The sequence below is a fragment of the Chaetura pelagica genome, unplaced genomic scaffold (genome assembly GCF_000747805.2).
Source record: "Chaetura pelagica isolate M959 unplaced genomic scaffold, ChaPel_1.0 scaffold697, whole genome shotgun sequence".
NCBI lineage: Eukaryota > Metazoa > Chordata > Aves > Apodiformes > Apodidae > Chaetura > Chaetura pelagica.
Window position 1 is genome coordinate 337,520 of NW_009953927.1, and position 11,619 is coordinate 349,138.

At 39.7% G+C, this 11,619-nt stretch overlaps 1 protein-coding gene across 1 annotated transcript; it reads right to left on the reverse strand.

Moving 5' to 3' along the window:
* Positions 1–5,425: 5,425 nt before the first annotated feature.
* FBXO4 (F-box protein 4) lies at positions 5,426–11,614 on the reverse strand. The gene is made up of 7 exons (XM_010001595.1): positions 11,528–11,614; positions 11,183–11,418; positions 9,343–9,563; positions 8,304–8,379; positions 7,619–7,797; positions 6,527–6,702; positions 5,426–5,515 (listed from the first exon to the last, which is right to left on the reverse strand). Exons 1-7 carry the CDS (start codon positions 11,612–11,614, stop codon positions 5,426–5,428), a joined length of 1,065 nt encoding a protein of 354 aa, XP_009999897.1.
* Between the last annotated feature and the right edge of the window lie 5 nt (positions 11,615–11,619).

Here is an 11,619-nt window from a genome sequence, read left to right on the forward strand (position 1 = left end):
GAATGCCCAGCGGTACCTGCAAGTACTGGCACTGCCTGACCCTGGACCAGCTGGGATATGTAGATATAGCAAACATAACACTGGAGGGGAAGCCAGCTAGTGTGGGAGATAGTCTAATCTCAGTGGTTCTTAGATATAACCCACTACGCAGAGCCATCGTTTTGTTTTGTCTCACCCATGGAACATCTCTGCTTTATGCCTACTTACATTCTTGATTTGTAGTTTCATCCTCCAGAGGGAACTGAGGGCAGCCTGTGTGCAAACACCCCCTGGACTAAGACTTAAGCACAAGCTCTAGCTACAATATCACCTCCTGTAACTGGCCAAAGAACATTTTTTTTTACTCTTGTAGATAAGGAAAATAATTTATCCAAAATCAGTAGTGCTGAAATGGCACAAAAGAAAAACTAAATCGAAGATGAAAGTGTCAATCACCTTGCAATGATGCTAGCAATTATTCCCATACGTGCTTGTGGCAGCAACTCCAACTATTCTCTTCAGCTGCAAAACTCACCCTACCATACAAATTGATATTGATACCCACCAGATTAAGAGACACCTGTGAGGGATCAGCCCTCAGGACCTGAGGCATTGGTGGGTTTGGTGTAGATACTCCATTGTAACCCCTCTAACAAAATCTCATTTGCATCCCAAAAGGCCTGAGAGGATGGAGGTCTGCATATGGCCTGCAGCCTGCAAGTACAGCAATTGAAATAAGGAGAGAGGGGCAGGGAGGGGGGAGGTCCAGTTCAGCTGCTCAGTCTTATGATTCAAACACACTTGCTCATCCATGTGAAACAAGGAAACTAGGCCTATAGAACAGGGGGCTGCAGTGGTGGGCTTTGGGAGCCTCACTGACACCAGCTCTCCCCCGTTGGCTGGCCCAACACTGGATCCAGGACTGGTGATTTTCTGTTATCTATCTTTCCAAACTTCTCTTCTGCTACTCCCTCTCTCTCTCCCTTCCTAACATCATTAAGTAACACAAGGCCTAACCATGATTTTTTCTCAGATTGTGCAGCTTAAACATACATGTATTGTATCCTTGTGATCTGATTGTCAGCTTTTATGATGATGCAGCCTAAGTTAATAATTGAAGTATCCGTATTCCTGCTATAGCTTTAAGTTAACCTAATATTCAAATACAGACCTTGAGTGTTTCATCTTAATCGGATCAAGGGGTATCAGACGGTCAAGCATTTCCTCAGACCATGACATTTTAATCACTCTCCCTGGAAGGGCCAGGTCTGAGACTAAGGTTGGATTCAGCTGCACAAAGGCTGCTCTCTGAGAAGGAATTCAGAAAGCAAGTGGGTCAAGTCTATATCTCCCTGGGTTTCCCTACGCAAGTCATGACACTCATCTGTTGTTACCATTTCACCATTGTGGCTCATCAGGGGGTTACGCTTTCTTTAACCTTCCTTTGCTGTTTTACATCCCTGTAGAAGCCCTTCTTGTTTTTCTTCACATCTCTTGCCAAGTTCAGTTCTAGCTGCACTCTGGCCTTCCTGACCTCATCCCTACACAACTAGGCAGCATCCCTACACCCTTCCCAGGAAACCTGCCCCCTCTTCCACTGCCTGTGCAGCTCCATCTTGCCTTTTAGTTTGACCAGAAGGTCTTGACTCAGCCACGATGGTCTCTTGCCTTGCTTGCCTGATTTCTTACACCTTGGGATTGAAGCCTCTTGTGCCCTATGTAAAGCAACCTTAAAGATCTGCCAGTTCTTTTCTGCTCCCTTGTCCCTGAGGACTTTTTCTCATGTCAATGTTCCCAATGTGGATTTTCAATTCACATCTTCTATTGCAGTATTCTAATGTATAGGACAAAGATGAAATGTGATTTGCTGAATGTATGTGGTACTGCTATAGAGTTTAACCGATTTTTAAAGTTTGTACCCTCATGGCACAAGCCACTGACAATTGTCAGCTAAATATTTACAATGAAATAGTGCTTTTAACTTTGATTCCTATGTTTTTGAGAGGTCTTAGAAGAGTAAATAAGAAAGCAAGCCTTGCCCTTAGGCTTGTTTGCTAAGCAAATATATCATCACCAGTACAAAGTGTCTGTAGATCAAAAAGGTTGAAATTTACTACAGTAGATGGAACAGAAATTCACCTCCTATTCTTGTGTACAAAAGGCCTGTTTTTCTTAATAGCCATTACTGGTAATGTCTATGTCCTCTTTCAGGCTAATCGGAGTGGCTCAGCCTGAAGAAGAGAAGATTCCAGAGGGACTGTATAGAGACCTTCTGTCCTGATCCTGGGATTTGTGCGGGGAAATAAAGAGAGAGAAGGTCAGATTTGTTATTTGGCTTACAAGTCCTTAGGAACAATGAGCTTAGAGCGTAGTCCCTGCTGTGCTGTCCTGGTGAGCTGCAGTGGCACAGAAGCTGGATGAGAGAGCTCAGCTGGGCAGGGGTTTGTTGCAGGCTGGTGCTGCTAGTGTCAGCTCTTTTAGGAGTTTGGACCAAAGGTAGGCAGGGGCTAACAACAGCCTTGGCTCCATGGTCCTGTGATTATAGCTCAGAATACTGATCAGCTCAGTTATGACCCAAATGAGCCTCAACCCCCAGACATGTCTTCCGGTGTTGAGCTCTGGGAGAGCCACTTTTCCTTGCTTCTTCACCTGCTGTGAACGCCTTTCCCTGTCCCCTGGTGAACACTGATCTGCTATACAAATCTCTTCCGCAATGATTCATTCTGCATCTCGGCACTCCTTTACTCACCCACCTGTCAAGGCTGGACTTCAGTCCCTGACTGGTGTGCAATTCTTGATCCCTCATTAGCATACTGGACAGACTAGTCAAGCATAGCTGCAAGGAGCCAATGGGATTTAGGCAAGTTTAGTTCACAACAATGTTGCTGTGTTTTCCCCCCCTTTACATCTATCAAGAGGCTCCTTTGTCCTTTAGCTGCATCCTTGAAAGTCTCTGTGCCTCTTTTCATTTAACCGCAGGAGTTAACGACAGGCACACCTTTATTAAGAAGACACGTTCTCCACACCTTCCAATACCTGGGGCATGTAACAATAGGACAAGGGGTAATGGCTTTAAGCTATAAAAATGAAGATTTATGTTGGACATTAGGGAAAAGTTTTTTTAATATGAGGGTGGTGGATCACTGGAACAGGCTGCCTAGAGAGTGGTGGGGGTGCCATCCCTGGAGACATTCAAGGTCCGGCTTGCTGGGGCTCTAAGAAACCTGATCTAGTATGAGATGTCCCTGCTTAATGTAGGGAGGTTGCAGTAGATGACCTTTTAGGTCCCTTCCAATCAAATATATTCTATGATTTTATACCTCTGTGCATGTACAGTGTTGCTTTACACAGCACACATTCTCATCTTCCTTGCCTGTACTGATCCACTAATGTATCCAGTCATGCAAGGCATCCCACTACCAGCTCTGATTCCAATTATGCTGGGGCTCTGTGACTTCATGGACTTCCATTTACCACTGTTTCCTAAGGTGCATCCTTAAAACTCATAATTCTTAAGTTTATACAAATTACATTCTTCAGGTTAGGAAAAATTCTATTCCCTATATTATCCTGGCTTTTTTAAAATGACAGTAAACTAGCTTGTTCATTAAACATGTGACATACAATGACATTGTTCGTTAGTGATTAATGATGACAATGATAGTGTGTTACCTGTTATGACACTGTGACTGCAGACATTGTGTATCTGTGTGTGTCTGTGTACACGTGTGCAGGGGGCCTTAATACACACTGAAAGACTGCAAATACCATCCTTTAAAAAATAATTTACTCATTATGAAGAAAGCAGAACTTGTTACTTGGTCTTGCATAGAAAAGATGTATTTATACTAGCTAACATAGCAACAGGTTGCTGCATTCAACCCTCTATAGGTAGATCAGTACAGAATGATTATGAACTAGCAGGAAAGTAACATACATCCAGTCACGAAGCATGAAATTTTCTCCCAAACACTCATAAATATTTTGTGTATTCTCTATTTTAAATAGAAAAGCATGTGCACCCTATTACAAAGGATAAAACACAAGAATTATCATTAAGCTTACCAAAGATTTTTCCTTGAAAGTCCCATGTCCTGATTAGAAGACATACAAAAACGTCTAGAAAGCTGAGTTAATTGTGTGTAAAGATAAAAAAGAAACACAACACTTCTTGTGTCTGCCCTAATTCACAAAAAACAACAACAACAAACCAAACCAAAAACACACCTTCTCAAACATAATGGTTATGACATAGCTGTGTTGAGCATCCCACATATTTACCACATTGAGGGCAGTTACAGCTCTATATGTGCCATGTAGTCATTTATCTGGGTACCTTGAAAAAAAATGTGAGACTATTGAATTTCTGTGGAGAGGGAAGAAAAATAATAATCCCAAAATGAAACAAATACATGCATAGGCAAGAAATCCAAGGCAAGTTTCTGAAATTCCCAATAAGGGAATTTTCCAATAGTTAAAAAAAAAAATTAAGAAGGTGAAAGACTGGGACTATCCCAGAGGACATAAATTTGGAAAATGCAATTCCAGCTCTAAAATGCTGTATTACTTTTCACAAAACTATTTGCAACTGTGTGGAAAATTTCAAGCTGAGTACATTTCATATCTGCAAATGGCCATGACTATTTGAGTGACTGGTAAGTCCTATGTATTCGGTAAGTGTCCTGATGTGCTAATGATTCTGTTTAACATCTATTCATGACATCATAGGTATGTCCCATTCAAGCTAATAATTTAACTGCAACAGAAAGCAGAAGATGCTCAAGTTTGTTATGGTTGGTTAATAAATAAGATAAAAAATAAGAATCAACCAATTCATACACAGTAGTTTGTTTGCTTCTAAGAGTTTTGGTCTGGACTGACAACTCTCCCACAGTCACTATTTTTTGTTTAGGCATTTGTTCTAGAAAAAAATACAGAGGAATTTGCTCTTTTGAAAGAGATACAGTATTTTTGTCAACCTACTAAAGTACCACATACAGTATATTTTCTTTGGTTGGGAACTGCCACTGTCAAGATCTCCCCTGACTAAACTTACTAAAGGTGTGATGCGCACCACAGCCCCATCAAGGCTGTGTTGATGAACTAACCTAGTATTAGGTGTATTTACAGAAGGCATCAGATTATCAGAAATACTGAGAAAAGTTTGCACCCTGAAGATGCCAGCATGAAACAAAAAGAGCAAAACACCCAGATTGCCCCTCAGAATCAGTGCATCCTTAGCTCCTGAAATCAAGCAATCCCACTTGTACTTCTTAGTCAGGACTACAAATGGAAGAATGCTAATTATTGAAGTACATGTAATGAAATATATGCAGATTTTGCCTTATAAATCCCCATTCTGACAGTGCTGCCAGGAAAAGATTCTCACTTCATCTGAACTACAAAACACCAACATCTCTGTACAGTAAAACAATGCACAGCTCCATTACTGTGAATTTCTATTATTTGTTTCTTCCAGAAGCCACTCAATTCCACGTAGCAATCCAGTTAATGTTGCAGCTACAGTGTCCCTCACCTGAAAAAAATGAAAAACCCTAATGCATTAGAGGTAACAAGTAAAAGGATCTAATAGTGTTTTAGCATCATTGTATGTCTATCCTTAAAGTCAGAAATATGTAATTTTTTTTTTATCACTGGTTCAAAGGTCCATTAGACAGAAATGGTTTTCAGTGAATTAGTGACAAAAAAAGCCCAGTACTCTTTACAAAATTAATCATAAGACCCATTAGGAAAGCCTTGAATTCTTGGTATCAAGGTGAATTTTATCTCAATTGTTCCATCAGCTATTCTGGAACATTATACTTTACAGATTGAGCATCTACTTGAGAATTCTTCTTGTAACTCTTACAAAAAGAATGCTGCTCGCTTTAGATTCAAAGTATATTACCAATTCCCAGACTTTGAAACATATTATGAAGTTGGTGTTATAAATGGTATGCCATTTTAAAAGTCTTAAAAATTTTCTTTATGAAAACAAAGGAATTATTTCAAATCAACTTTTTTTTTTTTTGAGTAAGTAGTATTTTTTGGCTATACAACATCACCAAAAATCAATTACGTGCAGCTGAGCCATACTGATAAGCACAGTACTGGTTCTCTCATGCTAAAATTGATTTGTCCAAACCTCAATACACCACCTCAAGTGAATGACAATTAACAGTCTCCTGAAAATACCAGAAAAATCTACCCTGTGCCCAAGGTCTTGGTTTGCGACTCAGGAAATTTAGATTAACTGAAGCTTCCTTACTCCCTTCAAGACCAGGATTTTTGTCCTTCCTAACATTCTGGCTTCATCTGAAGTTTCTTGTGGGGTTCCTGGGCAAGCCACTTAGCTCCCCTATGTTCAGATAGGCCACTGCTTCATCTTGGGGGAATGGAGAACTAAATTCTTCCTTGTAGTGGAGAGGTCATGCACTAGTCTTGAAAGCTGCACATTTGCTTAGGTAGGTACAGTTCAGGAACTACCATAAGCCTAAATTAAATTTAAGCCACCAAGAAATAGCAAATAAATGTTTAAAAGAAGTACCATCCAGGGCTGACGTAGCAGATTTAGTTGCAACTGGTGTGCCATGTAAACACACGGAATTCTTTTCACACCACCATGAGAGATACAAGACAAAACTAGCAGAGGTCTGTTGGGAGGCCCGAGGGCTGGATCAAGCATTGCCAAAATACGAGCCAGCTCCTCTTGACGATCGTGCTCTAAGAAAAAAAAAATAATACGTAAGTACTAAATATATGCAAATCCCAAGGATAACTTTTTTTTTTCTTTATTTTTTTAAACTTTCAAGTATTTAATATTTCAGAGGTGAGGAAACAGAGGGCTGGAAGGGCCATGGCCAAGTTCTGCTTATCACAAGGCTGGATCAAATGCACTCCTGTCATACAGGTATTCATGTCAATGTCACACTTGGATGACACTTAAAGACCTCCATAGATTCTACAGACAGTCTATTCCAGTCCTTATCATCAAAGGATTTTCCAGGTTCTTCACCAAGATCAAAACTGTAACAAGCCTTTAAGAAATATTCACACATTGCACAGCCAGCAGATCTTCTTTACTAACTGTACTTTTCTCTTTAGTATATACCTTCACTTTTTTTTTACGCTTTTCTCTTCTGAGCTAGCCCCTTCCTTCCACTCAAAGTTGACAAATGTAAGACAATTACCACAATAGGTATTTATATTATCCTCTTACTGGACTATCCTGGTTTGAACTAATTTCATCTTCTACTGGGAAAACTGCAGTTTTCCCAGTAAAGCTTCTGTTTCCAGGCTATTACATCTCCACGGATACAGTTCAGGCTTCCTCTCCTTCCCATGACCAGGGTTGGTTTTTGTTTGTTTGTTTTTAATCTAGATCATCACTTACATGTAGTTTAGATAGCAACCCTATCAGTATGCACCATAAACAAAACAAAGAGGACATAACCCATCACAGTGAGATGAGGGAGCATGTTTAGGTTAGGGGACCTCCTCAACTGGAAAAGCTATGAAGAAACAGCAATAACTGAGCAGATTTTGAAACAATCAGAACATGGATTTTTATGTATTGGATATTCTTTTATGACATTTCAGTAATTCATAACTATATATTAAATAAAGAGAAAACCCTTACTTTTATGAGCTTCTGCATTAGCAACATAAATGAATCCATCAACTACTTGGCACACCTTTTTCACTTGAGCTATTACAGCATAGTGCATGGCTTGCTGATTCCCCGCTACACTGTTCTCTTGGTAGAACATCTTATTCACAGCAACAGCTTGCTCTTCCCTTGCTCTCCTCCTTTCCACACTGAAAGATATTTCAGTATTTCAGTAGTCAGGTTAGTTGAGAATGCAACAACTCAATTTTGAGAGTCTAGGCAGCAGAGGAAAGAGAAAGGAAAATGGCCTGAGTCAGCAAACAGTTTCATTTCTCCCCACCCCTGCTTCTTTTCTAGTGTACATATATAGCAATCTGGTAAGCAATCTGCAAGAAGCATATGAAAAAATAACCCAGGGTGACCCTGTAGTGTTTCAAAAGGAACTCAATCAAGGTATCAAAAGGGACAGAAGCATCTCTTATGTATTTGTCACATGCACTTGCTATGTGTAAGGTATGGAAAAGGTTTATTACTTCCACGTGAAAATGCAGTGGTTGGAGAAGCAAAGAAAAAGTGAAGATACTCATTGAAGCTTCAGTTTGTAAGGGATAACCATGCATGTGAAGGCATGCATGTGAAGTACATGACAAAAAAACATGAGGAAAAGTATGAATTAACTGAGAAACTGTATTTTTTGGTGCAGAATGCATCTCACCTGGTAGTTGAGTACAATGTTAGAATATTGAATTTTTGATAGTTATTAAACTGAAAACTGACTCCTGATCCAATTCCTACAGGAGAAAAATGAGTACGTGAGATTACAACTATGCTATAAAATTCATATATTGACACCTAGGTGCTGCTTTTAGGGGCAGCATATTAATTATTTTATAATGAAATTTTATACTTACTCTAAGTGATCAGATTATTAATTTAATTCAAATCAAACCAATAGAAAGAAAAGAAAACTAGGATGCATTTCCATGTTTCTGATACTTAGATTTCATCCTAGAAACCTATGTCAGGGAGCAGCTAGGCTTGCGTTTAAAAGCTGAAACTGGCACAGCAAAGACTGTAGTCTGTTTAAGACATGCTGCATTGAAAAGGACTTAAGACAGAAAAAAGATAACACTAATAAATTATATTTTCAAACTTTCTATAAATACAATTTAATTATTCCAATTCTGTTGTTGTGAAATAAACATTAATTTAAGAGTTATGCATTTTTATCTCTGGTTTGGACTGAAGTGAAATTACTGATGTTCAAAACTATGTTTTTAACATTGAAAAAAAATCTTTCACCTGCTCCACACTCTTTTAAATGAAATTTACACCATTTGGCACTACAAGACTGAATCATATAAAGGTCAGTTTTGACTTTCTCTATAAAAACATGCGCACGTTTTTTAGCCATTTACTTCAAACAGTATCTAAAAAACGTTCTATCTGTGTTTATCCATTAGCACAGCAGTAGTGACATGGAACTTAGGATCAAAATAGAAGCACAAGGAGCAAAACAATCCCTCTGACACTGTGAAAATTTAAGAATAAACTCAATGTAGCTCTAATTTTATCCCAAATGTTCATTGCATTTATCCTTCAGAATAGTGAGAATTTTTTTTTTTTTTTTACCATTATGCTATTAAGTTTCAAGGAGATAAAAATTCAACCCTCTTCCTCATGTCTTCCAATGTTTCTTTTTGTTTTTTATCTGTTTAAAAAATAAAAAAGCCAAAAAATGAAATCAGCATTACCATCAATTTGTCTTTGAGGTAGGCCAACTACCTGCAGAAGGTCTGGGCGTGTCATCATCTTTTGCACTAAGGAGTCATCCAGCTCTTCCAAACCCGGTCCAAACATAGCAAAGCGAGGTTCTGACAGAGTGACCAGTGACTGCAAGAAGGATGTCACTGCCTCGTACCGGGAACGGCTCGATTTCAAGCTTCTTCTACCCTGAGGACAGCTTTTCTTATATCTGTGTAAAATAGATGCAACTAGAAATTAAACACAAAATATAAAAGAGGAATTAATCAACTAATATAAATTGATTAGGTCCCACACTTCTCATGATGTGTTAACAGAACAACTAAGGCATAGGTCAAAAAAGATAAAGCTCCACACTAATCGTTTGAAGCACCAGTACAAAGCAGGGCAAGACACCAGTACTTTCAAAGTCCAAATACTGATTTTTTGGACCTTAGTACACTTTCATCTGTGTATCTTTTAGTTTACTTTAAAAACTAAAATAAAATATTATTACAAATTCCCCCACCCTCACTTAACACACAATATTGATAAAACAACTAGAAAGCTGATGAGTCACATACAGTACGAAAAACATGAGCCTTCTGAGTGCTTTTCAAACCTTCATTAGACTGCTTTTGTGTTTATTAACTATGAAGCAGGTAACCCCACCTGAAAAGAAACATTCCCCTTCCGGCAAAAGAGAATGTATATTGTGAAAGGAGACGGGTGTTGTCTGCAAGCTTGTGTGCTCTTTGATGCAGAAGCTGGAAGGCATGAAAAGACTTTGGCAATGAAGCAACAGAGGTAGCAGTCACAGAAGTGACAGACATCCTAGAGAAAGTCTTTTCTTCTGTGGTCATGGTAGGCTGCTGTTGGACACAGCACTTCAACTAAACGTTCCATGTGAGCTCCTCTGCACCCAAGCTGAAAAACCATTAGGTGCTTACAGACATGACACAAATCAGTTTCAGGTGGTTTCAGACAGGTGACACTCTCAAGTATTCAGACCTAAATAGACTTAAATCTCATGTTCAACAGATATGTTGCACTTCTATTTATAGGTGCATTTCTCTCATCTGTGAAGTGGGGCTGAAAGGCAATGACGGCAGCGGTGTGAGTGCACCTATCATGAAGAAACAGTTTCATTAAATCGCCTTTGAAAAATTTAATTGCAAATAAATTGAGAGAATTAAGTAAAAAAAACCAAACACCACCACTGAATAATCTACTTGGGAGTTCTTCCTAGTCCTCCCAACAAATTACGAGTGTTGCTATGCTTTTCAGCTATGCAAGCACAGCTGAACCCACAATGGTTGTCTTACTGCCTTTAACCACCAGAGTTAAAGTGATCCTAGCTTTTCTGTGCACGTTAAAAAAACCCAAACGAAACAAAACAAAACTTTCTTTTTTCTTATAGGTCTTCCAGGTAAGATTAAAAAAAAATGAAATATTAATTTTGAAGTTTGAAGACAGCAGTTGAAGACTTCTTAGTACTTTTATTAAAATAGGAAATACATTGTCACTGTATGCACAGCTTCTGAGATTACTGTATTTCTGTGGCACAGTGGACATGCAGTTTACAAAATGCTTTTATTTAAAAAATATATGTTAGCTTTGACTTTTTTGACAACATTTTACAATCTTGTGGGATTCCAAACAGAAATTGCAAACCAAACTGTCCAACAGCAGGAAATTTTATTTCCAAAAAAATGGATTTGAGAGACACAGAAAGTTAAGCAGTGGCCTACAGCACAGCTTTAGTGCTGTAAATATAGAACTTGCCTGTGGGCTGAACATTACTGCTGCAGAGAGAAAGTGGGTTGCGCTTGGGAACAGGAAGATACTTACATTGCCATGTAATCATACAGTGCATCATCGTTGACCTCTGAAAAGGCTTTATTAAAAACCTCTGCATCTGGGAGCGACTTCCAATCCACAGACGTCCAAAACGGGATATCCTTCAGGAGAAAACACCTCCACAACAGCGGATCTCGCACGGCCGCCCTCCAGTAGCAACTCGTGCTCCCCAAATGACATAGATCTTGTGGGGACAGGTAGGACAAGATGTTCAGCTGCACGTCGATCTGCAAACGGCGGAGAGCAGCGGTTGGAAGATGCAAGAGGTGTGGGAGACAAGCCTCACACACACACACACACACACACAACCCCCCCCATCCCCCGGGCCCCACTCACCGGCAGTGCCTGCAGGGCGCTCACCTCCTCCGCGTCCTGCGGGGGCGCTGGGCGCGGGGCGTCAGCGGTCCCGCCGCGTTCGCGCATCCCCC

Bases quoted from the DNA above. Each gene is read 5' to 3' on its own strand.
- FBXO4 (XM_010001595.1), bottom strand. From the start codon at position 11,614: ATGCGCGAACGCGGCGGGACCGCTGACGCCCCGCGCCCAGCGCCCCCG. The intron at 11,419-11,527 runs GTGAGTGGGGCC...CGCCGTTTGCAG, and splicing joins GCGCCCTGCAGGCACTGCCG to ATCGACGTGCAGCTGAACAT. The intron at 8,380-9,342 runs GTAATGCTGATT...TTTCTCCTGTAG, and splicing joins ACCTCAAAGACAAATTGATG to GAATTGGATCAGGAGTCAGT.